This window comes from Monodelphis domestica, chromosome 4 (assembly GCF_027887165.1).
Source record: "Monodelphis domestica isolate mMonDom1 chromosome 4, mMonDom1.pri, whole genome shotgun sequence".
Taxonomy (NCBI): domain Eukaryota; kingdom Metazoa; phylum Chordata; class Mammalia; order Didelphimorphia; family Didelphidae; genus Monodelphis; species Monodelphis domestica.
The window spans coordinates 435,866,870-435,881,786 of record NC_077230.1 but is presented as its reverse complement, the minus strand read 5'-3'; the positions used below and the strand labels follow the sequence as shown (position 1 = coordinate 435,881,786).

General features: G+C 50.2%; 1 protein-coding gene and 1 pseudogene across 2 annotated transcripts in view; one reads left to right on the top strand and one right to left on the bottom strand.

Annotated features, from left to right (window-relative positions):
- Window positions 1-3,950, bottom strand: part of LOC103099874 (zinc finger protein 383-like) — a 30,761-nt gene extending 26,811 nt beyond the window's left edge. Inside the window, exons 1-2 of one of the 2 annotated variants that reach the window (XM_016422393.2) lie at window positions 3,763-3,950; window positions 2,208-2,316 (exon numbers count right to left, since the gene is read on the bottom strand). In XM_016422393.2, the coding sequence (XP_016277879.2) occupies window positions 2,208-2,316; window positions 3,763-3,794 (141 nt within the window). In that variant the 5' untranslated portion in view covers window positions 3,795-3,950. Of the gene's footprint in view, window positions 1-2,207; window positions 2,317-2,580; window positions 3,126-3,762 lie in introns of those variants that run through there. The other variant, XM_056825767.1, reaches the window with a different exon arrangement.
- A 3,553-nt stretch (window positions 3,951-7,503) lies between these two features.
- LOC130458838 (inositol monophosphatase 1-like) lies at window positions 7,504-9,496 on the top strand (annotated as a pseudogene).
- Window positions 9,497-14,917: the final 5,421 nt, after the last annotated feature.

The following is a 14,917-nucleotide window of genomic DNA, read 5'->3' as shown; positions in this document are numbered from 1 at the left end:
CTTCCTGGGGTTAAGCTGAGAGATCTGGCTATTTTGTGAAGAAGAAAGAAGATTTTGAACTGCTATTGTCCTCCATCTTCATAACTGTCTAAGAGTCACACTTGTGACTCCCCAAACCCTCAATTTTAAATCATTTAGATTAGGGAAATTCCTCATTCCTCTTATGTCAGTTTCCCATCCTGTTATCCCAATAAACCCCTTCACTGAGAAAGCAACTAGAGTATCATTATAGTTCAACTCAGGAGGGAGGGAAAGAGCCAAAGGCTTCAAGAAGATTTGGGAAGTAGGGGAGGCAAAAGGGAGAGGTTGGTTAAGGGAGGGAGTGAGGGAGGAAGGAAGTTAGGAAATAGATTGATCCATCAGCGATCAAGAGGGATCAGTAGGCAAACCCCAGAATATCCCCCAGTATCTATCCAGAGTAGTTTCCCTGTGTGGCAGTATCCCCCATCATGTCTCTGCTCTGCCTCCATTACTAATAAGCAGCCTCAGGTCCCTATAGCAGCTATTCTAATCACAAGCCAGAGAACAACAGTCATTGTGAAGAAACAGGTTCCCCTAAGTTTACCTTCTCTATCTTACCAAGTAATAGTTTCCCTCAGTTTACATTTTTTATTTCACTGTGTAAGTCACTTGATCCCATTGCCTAGCCCTTACTGTTCTTTGGCTTAGAACCAATACACAGAATTGATTCTAAGATGGAAGGTGAGGCCCCTAAAAACAAATAAATAAATAATTTTTAAAGTTTAAAAATGATTAAAAGGAAAGCTAACACGCTCTAGAAAACACTTGTGCATCAGCCAAAGGCAGCTCCATCATTCTATCAAGCCATGAATCGAGGAGAGAAACTGGATTTGACTTGAAAATAATCTAACTGGACATTATCATTGAGGCTGTATTTGTGCTCTGTATCCTGGCAAGGCGATGCCTGTCCTGGACAGCCCTCTGGGTGAAGAACTCCTCATCTGCGCCCTCCGGAGGGCTTCACAGGATGCTGACTAAGGGGGGTTGTGCACTGCCTGCATATCACTGACCAAGAACCCAGTGATCACACAGGAGGAGCCTTTGGGTAAGTAACTGCAGTTGGAAAGAGTCAGCCCAGGGAGGGCACAAGCCACGCAGCAGACGTCCATTACAACAGCACTATTGGAAGGGATGGAGTTTGGGGTGTCAGACATCAAAGGCTTCTGGGGGTGGAATCCCAGCTGAAGGCCCTGCAGAGGAGCTGGGCTCCCCGGGAATGGCGGGACTCACTGGCCTGAGAAGATCCTGCAGACAAGCTTGGCCCATCAGGGGCCCTTCGAGCCTGGGAAGATTTAGGCCAACCTCGAGCTCCCCCAGGACTGCGGCTGGGAGAGGCTCCTCCGGCCTCCGGAGTCTGAGAGCTCTGCAGGATTCAGTCCATTCTCTTCTCTTACCTCCTCTCGATCAAAGGCTCCGACCCTGACCAAACCCCTCTGCCCGCCCGCTGCCCTCCTCTGCACCCTGCAGCCTGGCAATGACTTTGCTGAGGATCCATCAGACACCTGCAAACACCTGCCCCGGCTCTGGGGACCCTTTTGGGGGGTGGGCTGGGGGCCACCTGCAGCTGCCACTGACCACAATGAGATTTAAGATTCTGAGCTCAGAAAAATGGCCCAGAGACGTCTCTGACCCTCGCAATGTTCTCCACGGAGGGAACAAACACGGAGGAACTGCAGGAACCCCCCAAGCCGGGCACAGCCGGGGCTCACCCAGCTCAGGGGGCCGCCCTGTCAAGAGCCCTTTGATGGCACCTTCGTGCCAGGCCCCGCCTCCCCGGCTCCCCCCCAGGCCTGCTCTCCTCCCTGGGGCAGCTCTCCTCGGCCAGCCCAGCCCCCTCCCCTGGCAACCCTGTGCCCAGCTCGGTGCCAGCCCTGCCAGGCTCTTCCTCCTGGGGCTGGGGAAGCCCAACGCTGGCTGTCACCGCCCCATCCCCCATCCCCCACCAGGGAGGCTCTCCTGTGGCCAGGGGGGAGGGGCTCTGAGCGGGGACTAAGCTCAGGGCCCGCCCTGGGAGGACATAACAAGGTGCTGGATGGGCTCAGCAGCGCCCGCCCCGCCCCGCCCCCGGCCCCTCCCCCCCATCTCACTGTCCAATAAGGCCCAAAGGCCCGGTGGCAGCTGACCCCATGGCTTGGCTGGAGCCCTTCTCTGCAGCCCTTCCAGCCCTTTCCTTCAGCTGCACTCACCTTGGAGGGGGGCCTCGGGGTCCCGGGGGCCATTCCTCTGGCTGTGGGGCCACCCTGGGGTGCTTCAGGGGGTGGCAGCTCCAAGGGGGGAGACGTCCTCTGTGTGCGCCTGAGGGGGGGGAGAGGGGGAGGGTTCAGGGGGGCTGCCAGGCTTTCCCTGGCCTCAGGGGGGAACCCGGAGTCTCAGGCTGGGCAGGGCCTGGGACTGTCCGGGAAGAAGCCTCCCATCCTCTCTGGAGGGGGAGCCGGGCATCAGGTGGGGGCTGGGGAGAGAGTGCTGGCACTTGTGCAGGGCCCAACATCGTGGCTCCTTCCCCGGCACAGGGCACGGGCACCCCCGCTGGCCCCTGACCAAGCTCCCCTGTGTTCTGACCTGAATGTCCCTTTTGGAGAAAAGCCCGACCAGCCCCTCCCCATCCTGAGACTGCACCCCTCCCCCAGCGGCTTTATTCTGGAGATCTGGGGGGGGGGGTGAGGGAGCCAAAGCAAAGCCCCGCAAAGGTTCCTGGTCTACAAGGAGCTTCCCAGGTCTACTGGGACACTTCCGGGTTTGTCCCTTTTTCTAGGTCCTTTAAAGTGATGGAGACACGCCCCCCCCAGCATTTCCCCTGTGGTATAGAGCTCCTGCCCCTCCTCTCTTGTTGCACATGCGCACAAGCCACGCCCTGCTCCCAAGCTAAGAAAGGGGAAACTGGTCCATCCCAGTCTTCCGGGTCCCCAAGATTTAGGGAGCAGAGTCTCAGCTGACAGAGAAGAGAGCCGAGGCCGCGCCTGCGCATTGACTCCCTCCTCTCCCCCTCTCCCCTAGCATAAGTCCAAGCAGCACAGCTAGGAGCCTTCCAGGGGCTGAGACTGCCCAAAGGAGATTCCCAGCATGACTTGGGGCTGCCATAGGAGGACAAGCCAAGGGTGGGAGATGAGAATTCTGGGAAATGGAGTCTCCCACGGGGAGGGAGGAGGAGCATAGTTTACATGAGGTCATGACAGGGATTCTGGGAAATGGAGTTCTGCCTGGGCTACTGGGGTGGTGGAGCGGGAAGACTATACAGGAATGGGAAGCGGGGGGGGGGGGGGGGGGGGGATTCTTCCTCCCACTCCAGTTTCCCCTTCCAGCCCTGCCCTGATGCTTCTTTAGACTTGAAGCTGCCTCTAGAGCCTGGCACACAGCAAGTGTCTAATAAATGTCTACTGACTGACTGACTTATCGATCAAGGGACCGCCGCTCCCCATGGCCTGGGCAGGCGGGGCTGGGATCTCCCCTAATAACACACACACTCACGGACTCTCCCCACCCCCCATACACAGTTTTTACACCTCAGCACACCACCCCAGGCCATCCGCTCTACTGGCACATGCGCACACGCTTTCGCCCACACTCCCCGGCTTACTAACGGGGAACCGGTCCACCCCAGGCTTCCAATGTCCCAGGAATTAGGGAGCAGAAAGTCTCAGCTGCCAGAGCAGGGGGTCCCCTCTCTCCCCCAAAGCTCCCCAGCGCCGGTCCACTGACTCCCTCCTGTCCCCCGCTCACCCAGCAAAGGGTCAAAAACAACACCTGTGAGCCTTCCAGGAGCTGAGACTGGCCATGTGAGTTTCCCAGCATGCCTTGCGGCTGCCACAGAACTACAAGCCAAGATTTGGGTGACGTCACATAGCAAGCTTTCTGGGAAATGGAGTCTTCCACAGGGGAGGGTCATGGCTTACGTGAGATCATGACCGAGGCATTCTGGGAAATGGACCCCTCGGTTTAGTGTTAGTTTAGTTTAGAATCCCTCCCCTATCCCGCTGACCCACAGAAGTCCAAGAACAACACCTGTGCACCTTCCAGGGGCTGAGACTGACCACAGGAGATTCCCAGCATGCCTTGGGGCTGCCCCAGTGGGGAGGAGCCAAGACGAGTGTTTTCAGGAAATGGTATTCTGGGAAATGGAGTCCTTCATGCGGCGGGCCAAAAATTGTTTACTGTCATTACACAGGCATTCTGGGAAATGGAGTCCTCCCGCCTGGGCTTAGACACGCAATGGGTGGGGGAGTACTAAAGGAAATGTTCCCCGACGTGGGGACCGCAGCCTTCTCCCTCTCCTCCGGTTTCTGCTTCCAGCCCTGCCCTGCTGTTTCTTTACGCTGGAAGCTGCCTCAGGCTAGAGCCTGGCACACAGCAGGTGCCTAATACATGCCCATTGATTGATTGATTGATCCATGGATCGGTGCTCCTCACAGCCTGGCAGTGGGTCCCCGGATCAGAGGAGGAAACAGAACGATCTACTAATCAGCATGTTTGAAGCTCCCATATTGCTTGTCTGCAGACTTTCAGAAAACCTGTTATGAAAGCAACACATAGCCCCCTCCTGACACAGAAGGAAACTGAGGCACGGGGCAGCCGCTGACCCTCCAGGGCCCAGGCCCAGCCCCCTCCCAGAGCTTCCCCTCCTCCAGGGATCTCTCTGAACTTCCTGCTGCTCCTCCTGCTTTAGGGGTCCTCAGGGGCTCCCCCAAAGAGGGGCCAACCCTCTCCCCAGAGGAGGAATCAGGGGACTCAGGAGCTGCCCTCCTGGGCCTGGAACCCCCAAGATCTGGGCTGAACCGTGGCCTCAGACAGTGCCCAGCTGGGGGAGCCTGGCCAAGGCCCTCCCCAGCCTTTGCCTCAGTTTCCCCCATGAAGAAATCCAGACAATAAGAGCCTGAGGGGGGGCTGTGGTGAAGCTGGTCCAGAGAGGATGGGGGTGGGGGGAACAGAGCTGCTTCCTCCGGGTCTCTCAGCACCGCCCCAGCCCAGAGGCCCAAAGACCCTCCAGAGGCCTGGGGGAGGCCCAGGAACCCCTCCTGCCCTGGAGGAGGCCATAGAAGGCAGCAACAGCCGCTGAACCAGGCTCGGAGCCCTGATGGACAGTCTGGGGGTGTCTGTGTGTCTGTCTGCAGGGCTGCTGGGCTCAGGCTGTTCAGGCCTGTCTGACTCCCCCCTTTTGGGGCTTTCTGGGCAGAGGCTGGGCGGCTTCTCCATGTCCTTCTGCAGCTCATTTGTCAGGGGAGGAAACTGAGGCAACAGAGTAAAGTCACTTGTCCAGGGTCTCTCAGGGGGAGATCTCAGGCCTCCCTGACTCCAGGCCCTGAGCTCTGGCAGGCTCTGAGGGGCTAAAGGCCCTGGAAGGGCTTCTCTGCCTGGACAATTCTTCCTTTTCTGGCCTCAGGGCTGGGGCTGCTGCTCTGGATTCCTCTCTGCTGTCTCTGGGGCTCAGGAGGAGAGAATACACAGGCCTGGATGGGCATGGCCTACCCTCCCCTGGGATGGGGGTGTTGGGGGTCCCCCAGGGTCTTCCCTGGACTCCAGACTCTTCTTCCAGGCTTTGGGCCTGTCCAGGCTGAGCTGGGAGGGAGCCCTAAAGGGAGGCCCAGAGGGGGAGGCCTCCAGGGAGGTGACTGGGCCTGCCCTCAGGGGAGGCAGCATGGAGGGACCCAGCTGGGAGATGAAGTAAGTGAACAGGAGGAGGCCTGGCCTCCATCTCAGCCTCATTCTCTTGGGCCTCAGGGGACTCCCCCATCTTCCCCCAGAGACCAGGAGGCAGAAGAGGCTTGGGGACCCCCAATGGGCTGAGGCCAGGATGAGCCTACATGACCCCTGACTCATGGGGCATAAGAAGGCGGGACAGCTGTGAGCCAATGGGGAAGGCTGGTTAGGAGGCCTTTGGGGTGTGCTGGGGGCCTAGACAAGAAGGGCAGGGAGGGGCTGGGAGCTGGGCCTTGTGGGGAGGCCTGACCTGGGCATCACTGGTAGACATTGGCCAAGAGGTCAGACGGGGATAGGGAGGCCAGGAGGCAGAAGAGCAGAATCTGAACCCAGGGCCTCTGAATGAATCTCTCATGGGGAACAGCCTTCAGGACAACCAGCACCTCCTTCCCTCCCTCAGAGGAGATCCTGGATCTGCCACTTCTTGTGTGACTGTGTCTGAGGATCCTCCCAGGAGGCTGGGGGTGGGGAGGGGGGGAAGGGGGAGCCCAAGGGAGAGGACCGGGAGGGGGTGGGACCTTTTCTGCATAGAAATCATTGATGAGGTTCTTCCTCCTGCCCAGAGCCAAGGAGATGCCCACAGCCGGCTACATCCACCATGAAGAAGAGATGTTCCCTGCATTCAGCTGCTGAACTTCCTGAGAAGAGCCTTGAGGGGGCTTTGGGCTGGGAAAGTTCCTGGTCTGGAGGGGCGGCCTCAGGGCTACAGGAAGGGATGGGGAGGGGAGGGAGGGAGGGAAAGAATCTGATTCTTGTAACCAAGGAAGAATGTTCTAAATTGACCAAATAAAATTTTCTTAAAAGGGGGGGAATAATATCTCTGATTAGATGGTCAGCAATTATCAGGTGCAATTAGGACTTTGTCAGCCTGTAGAACTGTTTTGTTATGTAGCGGTCGGATTTCAACCAATAAGAATAGGAGGACGTTTCCCCAAGGCATTGTGGGTTATTAACAAGGGCATGAGATGCCCATGAACAAAACTTTGTCTCCACCAACCCCCTGAGGAAAAAGATTGCATCTTGCCTCTTGCCTCTTGCTCATCAAGGGACTTGTGTCCTGCCTCTTGCTGACCTGAGAGCTCCACCTTAGAGCCAAGGGACGGGACCAGAGAGGCGGCCTCCCTGGACTCTGACTTCCAAGAACAAGACGTGCTCTTTGAGGCCACCATCCTGCCCTGCTCTTGCCTCACTGAGGTCTCCGGCTCCCATCCAGAGGACCTGCCCCCTCGCTGCAGTCAATTCTCCTCAACCGGCCCAGGCCTTCTCCCCTGATGCTGCTCTGGTCCTCATGAAGCCTGGCCTCCCGGTCTCTTTCCTCCTTGGACTCAGGGAAGCCCAATCATGTATTTCCCATTCACATCCCCCAGAACTTACCACTGAGCCAATGTCAAAAGTGAATTTGGAGAGAACAAAGCTGGCCGCATTGGATGCTACATTTGGAGTTATTACAGGCCTTCTTCACAGACTTCTCTGACCCTAACAAATTCCTCCTCCTCCTCCTTCTTCCTTCTTCCTTCTTCCTTCTTCCTCTTCCTCTCCTTCCTCTTCCTCTTCCTCTTCCTCTTCCTCTTCCTCTTCCTCTTCCTCTTCCTCTTCTTCTTCTTCTTCTTCTTCTTCTTCTTCTTCTTCTTCTTCTTCTTCTTCTTCTTCTTCTTCTTCTTCTTCTTCTTCTTCTTTTTTGTAAAAATGTACCTTTTCCCCTCTATGTGCCCCAACTGATCTGACACCAAACTTCCTTCTAAACCTGTCTCCAGAGAGCCCCAGCCAGGAGCTTAAGACTGGAAGGAGAAAATGGCTGATCCTTGGCAAGAATGTATGGATTAGGCAATATCCTTAGCAAGAAAAGCAGGAAGAGATGGTTTGAGAAGCTCTAAAAAACGAGATGACTGTCATGTTGAAGAGTTCTCCAGCCACTGACCAAAACATTGAAAAAATGATGCTTTCTGCCATAAAGGAGAGGTTTCCTTCCGTAATACTTATAGGTGTCATGGTAGGATTGAAGAACAAGGGATACTGAAGGTTTTGTTACAGGAAACGGAGGAGTTGAAGGAAGAGAGAGAATATGGCTGCTGGTGAGGTAAAAGGAGAGAGATGCCCCCTGCCAAGAGACTATTTTTGAAAAATGGGGTTCCAGAGAAATGGGCCACTTATGATAGCCTCAGGTGACGTCTTCTCTATTGAATTGATGTGGAAGATACCCCCGAGTAGGTAAGCACAGACCCTCCTGAGGGACAAGCCTCCCCCCCCAGACTTAGTCGCCCAGCAGGGATCCAATAAGGGCTGTTTATAGTTGACTGGCTATCCTGAGGTTCAGTTCCCTCTATGTCCCCTGAAATGCTAGTCCTCTTATCTGACTGAGATGTTCAAATAAAGATAAATTTTAATAACAAGTTTGGATTGGGGAGGTATCAGGAAAGAGGGAAGAGGGATGTCCCTTGATGAGGTTTGAGTCTCAGCTTTTGAGCTGAGGCCAGGCCTCACAGGCTGGTGAAGGGGTTCTGTTATTCCTGTCTATGCTAATCTGTGCTAGTTTTCTTAAGTTCAAAGTCTTAGCAGTAGACAGCAAGAGGAAGAAAGTTCTGACCTTAAGAGCTGGTTGGGCCTGTTTCTTCAGGCTGATGCCCCTAAAGACTGGATTTACAGTCCCTTCCCTTAAGTCCTTTTGTCCGATGAACACGATCACAGGAATACAGGGAGAGCACACAGTTGGTAAACTCAGGAATAGAGGCACTTCTATCCAGAGACAGGGAGAGAGGCTCCTTCAGTTCCAGGGCCAGGAAGAGAGAGAGTCACAAGACCAACTGCCCCTCCCAGTTGCCCTTTCCTCCACTAACTGGCAGTTTTGTCAATATTTTCTCTCTAACACTCCAACTGCTGTTCCAACTCAGTGGCAGAAAGTGCAGAGCTTGCTTTAGTTTTCCTTTCCACACTTCTCACAGTTTCATTGGTGAGGAATCAGTGGCTGCTGGGGACCACAGTGTCTTGACTGATAATCCCACATGGATAATTGATCCTATTGATGGAACTATTAACTTCGTGCACAGATTTCCATTTGTAGCTATTTCCATTGGCTTTGATGTGGGCAAAAAGATGGAATTTGGAGTTGTATACAGTTGTATAGAAGATAAAATGTACACTGGCAGGAAAGGAAAATGGACTTTTTGCAATGATCAAAAACTTCATGTGTCAGGACAAAAAGATTTTGCTAAAATTGGTGACAGAATTGGTAGTTAACCGACAACCAGAGGTGGTAAAAACTTTTCTTTCAAATATGGAGATACTTTTTTATATTCCTATTCATGAAATAAGGGGTGCTGGTACAGCAGCAATAAATCTGTTCCTGGTGGCAACTGGAGGAGCAGATGCATGTTAGGAAATGGGCATTCACTGCTGGGATACGGCAGGAGCTGGTGTTATCATTAATGAAGCTGGTGGAGTGTTTTTGGATATAACAGGGGGACCTTTTGACTTGATGTCATGAAGAATAATTGCTGCAAGCATCAGAGTCTTAGCAGAAAGAATTGCCAAAGAAATTCAGCTAATACCTCTTCAGCGAGATGATGAAGAGTAATTGCAATGATTTGAGTGTATGGTTTAATTGTAGATTGCTTTTCCCTGTGTCACTTTGTGAACTTTAGATTACTCCATCCTACTTAGTCTAACAAAAACAGGAATATCTACACCCATACTTAAGGATTAAGTATTTAGGAGGATGGCCTATGACAGACATGTGCTAGCAAATGACAAATCAGAAACAACTGACAGACCCCTGGGCTGTCCTAAGTCAAGCTTCAGTTACCATTGGTACATGTGAGACACAGGAAGTGATGTAAAAATGGTCTATATATTTTTCTTCACTTCCCCTCTCTGGCCTCTTTCAGTGGAGAGGTGGCTGGTGGCAGCTTGTTGAGCATTTTGGCATCTTGGCGTGATGGCAGCTATTGTCCGGTTTTGGCAGTGAGTTTTCCTTGATACTATACTGGGAGAAGCTGAGTAGCCTAGTTCAGGTGAGGCATCTTCACTGAGCTCTCTTGGAGTTTAGGCTGATTCTTTTCTCCTTTACCTTCCAAACTCTATCCTCTTGGGAAAGCCTCTAATGTTCTTCAGAGACTTCATGGTGGAGGTCTTTGAACTCCCCCTGGCAAAGGCCAGGCGGGAGAAATCCTATACTTACTCTCTCTCTCTCTCTCTCTCTCTCTCTCTCTCTCTCTCTCTCTCTCTCTCTCTAATACCTTTCTTCCTCCTGTTTGTAATTAAAAACTCCATAAAAGATTGACTGCTGACTTGAGTTTTCATTTAGGAATTACATAGCGGAATTCCTTGGCGACCTTAAATTAATATATATCAGTCTTTTAAAGTGATTTCCTTGTCACACAGTCACAGGGAGAATTTATTTTAACTATTTGTTGACTATCCTACTGCAGTGCAGTTGCTGGAATACGACTATATTTAAAGGATGCCAAAATGAACAATGGAAAAATTAGGAAAAATCGCTTGGATTAGGTATCTGATGCCATTTTGATCTTCCAAAGAGCCTTTAATCCAGTTCAGCATTTTGACTGATTCTAGTCATATTGGATGTATTGAACATTGCAGTGCAAATAGACACATATTGACCTGTTTGGTGTCTTCTGTTCCACTTCCAGTAGAGCCTGTAGCTTCAACCTTCCTCAGCAATCTTTTCCATTCAGAAAGAGTAAAATTGCACCGATGAAGAAATACTTTAAAAGAATTAATTTATTGAAGGCTGTCGCCTGGAATGTAAATGGAATATAGAAGCTTTTTCTTAATTTAGTGTGTTTCAATGCTTAAAGTGTTCGGGGAAGGGAGTTTCATTCATTCATTGTCATGTATGTTGAATACAGGTGATTCTGAAGGATAAGTATTATAATTCTGTACTTACACAGTTGACTAGTAAAAGTACTTAAACCATCATGTACGTTATTATTCCCAGATGGATTTGGTTTTTTAAAAAATTCACTTTGTGAAAACATCACTAAAAAACATTGAAATTTAAAAAATAAAAAAACAAATAAACCTACCTCCAGGCTTGGCAGATCTCTCCAAACCCTGACAGTTCTCCCTACAGGACAAAACACCATCATCCTGAGAGGGCTGGTGGCCCAGAGCAGACACCACATAGTCAGCCTGGAACCCTCTTTCCAAGCTCCTTCCACCTTCCTCCCCTCCACCTCCTCTCTGACCTGGGTCACTGGGCTGCTGGCTCATCCCTGGCCAAGACCCCCCATCTCCTCACTCGGCCCCTTTCCAAGCTTTTCCTGGGTTCTTGAAAGTGCTTGAGCCATCTTAGAGGGCTCCCATCCACACTGCCCTGGGCTTCTCTGGACACACATGCTCATGTGGCTTCTCCCCATGAGACTGTGACCTCCCGGAGGCCAGAGACTGGGTTTATTGCCTTCCTTTGCAGGCCCAGGAGGAGAGCACAGTGCTTGGCACAGAGCAGCCACTTGCTAAATGCTTCCTGACTTGACCAGAGAAATGGTAAAAGGGAGGGACTTCGGAGCACAATTTCGGCTCTGGGACAGTGCTGCCAAGGCCATGCTGAGTCTAACAGGATGAAGCTTCCTCAGCTTTGTTGTGTTCCACCTTGGGGGAGCTTGGCCAGGGCTGGGGATGGACTGCACTCATCTGGGCTGGGAGTCTCTGGGTCTGAGGGGTGATTCCCTGGGCTCCAGGTCTCTCCTTGTGTCAGTCTTTGGCCTTCTTCAGGAAGTGGGATCCCCAAGTTGGGGAGACTTCCTCTTTGTATGTCTACAGGAAATTACAGAAAAGGAAATCCCAAAGGAGTTATGACAGTCCTTCCCCTGGCCTCAGGAGACTCTACCCAACAAGAGGGGATCAGGGAGAGTCAGACTTGTAAATGAAGTTGTAATGAATGGGAAAAAGACATCCTAACTTCTCTAACCCCATCTCTGCCTTCATTCCCCAACTTCTACATAGAAGCAAGAGGCAGAAAGGGCTTGGGATCCCAGATGGAATGAGACTAGTTCCAACATCAATGGCCCCTGATTCAGATCGCCCTGTAATACTGTGGGTGAGACATAAAAAATGGGCAACTGTGGCCAAGTGGTCAAGGTGGGGATGGCACTGCAGGACCTTTGGGATGGGAGGAGGAGCCTGGACAAGTAGCAGGGGCAGGATGCAGACCCAAGATCCAGGCCTAGAAAGGAGGCCTGCTCCTGGCAGGACACTGTCAGGACACTGACCAAGAGGTAAGATAGGCAATATAAGGCCCAAAGGAAAAGGCAGCCAGCAGAAGCAGGGTTCAAGGAAGAGTCTTTCCTCAGACCTACCTGAATACATAGAGCTGCCTTCCAGAAGACAGAGAGAGTTCAGCCCCAATGGAAGAAGCAATCACACCCAGAGCAGGATTTCAGGATCCCATCTAATTCTCCTCTTCAAACCCTGCCCTCCAATGGGGGGAATGCCTTGGACTCTGGAATGGTCTGAATTCTGGTCTCCAAACTGGTCCTCAGGGCTAGAATTCCATCTGGGCCACATTCACTCTGAGAGCTCCCAATCCCCATTCCTCAACCCCACTTTCTCTCTCTTCCTTACCTTGCTCTACAGTGTGGATTCTCTAATGTTTATAAGACTGGAGTTCCATTGGAAAGCCTTTCCAGACTTTTTACATTCATAAGATTTCTCTGCAGAATGGAGTCTCCAATGTGCTATAAGACTGTCCCTCTATGTGAAAGCCTTTCTACGTTCTTTACATCCATAAGATTTCTTTTGAGTGTGGATTATGGGATATGCAGCAAGCTCAGAGTTCTGACTAATAACCTTCCCACATTTATTACTCACATGAAACATTTTACTAGGAGAATTTTTCTTGACATCTAATGAGGTCTACATTCCAGGTAGTCACTGTTTCCCTTATATTTTTCCTGATTCCTGGGCATTTCAGGATGTTTCCCAGGGGACTGAAGAAGCTCCACCTGTTCAGGAAAGAACTTGTTACATTCATTATCCTGAGGAGAGTCACTCCCTGACGTCACTGTCATACTGAGTTGGGACTGAATATTGTCTGAATCTCTTTCCAGTTCCATCAGATTCACAGTCACTCTTTGGACTTTTCTATGCTGACATTAATCATAGATTTCTCCCAAACCGAAGTCAAGGAAACATCACTCATGAATCTTTGATGACCAGATTCCTCCACAAAACGCTCAGCTCTTTTGTCATCTCATTTACTTCAAACCTGGTCTCTGAATCTGAAGAAAACAAATAATATATACATAGAAAAACATACACAATGGAAACAGAAGTTCTTTCCTCTGATGGATAAGTAACCTGATTTTTATTCTGCTTCTCCAGTCAAGAAGAGTTTTCAATCTCAAGTAGGCAGACTTGGTTTTTGAAAACAAGATTTGGTCCCATCTACAGGCTTATTTAGTTTAGAAATGCCTTCACATACAATGACACTGAATGCCCACAACACACCTGTGGCCCAGGCAGGCTGAACATTCTCATCTCCCTTCACAATTCAGGACCTGAGCTCAGAATGGAGAAATGGCCTGACCAAACTCCCTGCAGCTAGACTACAACTCAAACTCTATGACTGAGCATGCTCTGTCCATTGTACTAGACAGTCTTTCTCCACTACCCTTTCTATCTTTCCTTTCAATGCCTCTTGTTGATTATAATTCTGTCAGTCTCAGGTAACTTCCTTGACATTCTGTGCTGATTATTCTGGACGTGCCATCACATGGCTATTCTTGGAAATTCCATATTCCAAGCTCAGAATAGGTTACTCTTCTTAACTGTCTTGCAGCAATTTTGGCAATTTATATGCAAACTTACTTCTTTTCTTTTAGAATGCAAAGAAATTGCAATTGCTGCACACATATTCAATATTCAAATTATTTCATCATCTCTCATGAATTATTTCTCATACTCTATAGTCAGTCCATCATCCCTCTCTCAGGAAGTAAACTGCATGACTCAGCATCGGTCCTCTTGAACCATGTGCATTTAGAGGTGCATGAGATGTTTGGAAGTTCATGATAATGTCCAAGGGTTCTGGCTTGAAATTCTTTAACAGCAACTCATGGAGTGACAAATTGCGCAGTTTGGTTGCCAATATATTTTCCTCTCTGGGACAAGCATATGTATATTGGAAGTCTAACAGGTTTCTTTGTGCAGTGATTCTAAACCACCATGATTGGGTATGAAATGACCTTATTTTTCCTTCAGGGACTACATCAAACACTTAGCCCTTATAAGCAAGTATAACACATACTTTGCTTTCTCAATCTCTCCTGAAGTTGCTTCCACAACATTATTACCACTCAGACATGCCAGTGTAAATTACTTCCCTTGATGGTCACAGATATGCCCATACCATTATTTACCTGCTGTAGTCAGATAGGTAGAAGGAGAAGCATAAGAAAGTATTGCCACAAAGTACTAGAGAGGAGAACACAAAGAGAGAGAAGCATCAAAGGCTTCATAGCCCTCCAGAGTGACGAGGACTGAGCAAAGGCCATTAGACCGTTGGATTCCAAGATCACTGGTAAGTCGTTTCAGTTTACTGGGGTCAAAAGCAGCCCGTAGAGTTCAGAAGAGAGTGAGAGGAAGTTAATGGGAGTTGCAAATTATACATGTCGTTCTAAGACAGATGTTTCAGGATGTCCAAAGGAGCTGAATAACGACTCTTCAAACTATTTGTTAAACTGCCTGAGCCAGATCTGGGCTCTCTGGTCATTCAAGAGGGCTGCTGACCTGTCACCTGATAGGAATGATGATGGTCTAACTAATAAGCCGGTATAATCGATAAACTGATACTTCTGTCCCAAAGTCAGTCTCTCAAGACAATTTCAAGCATAACAGTAGGAAGCATTATGTGAACCCAGGTTGTCCCCACTTCTACGTCCAGGGCCCTGTCCATTGGTTACTTCCTCTGCTCTTTCTTGAATATCAATTTGAATGAAAAATGAGGCCACTACAGTGTCAACGTGTTTTCTTTCTCCTACTGTCTTTACTAGGCCACTTGAATTCCAAGGAATGATACTCATTGCAAAAGCCAGCATTCCACAGCGCTTGAAGGCTTGCAAAGCATTGTACAAATGTTTTCTCACTTAATCCTCCTCTCAACCCTGAGAGGTAGGAGCTCCTAACACCCCACTGTGCAGACAGGGAAAACCAGATAGAAGGTTAAATGACTTGCCCAGGGTCACTGCGA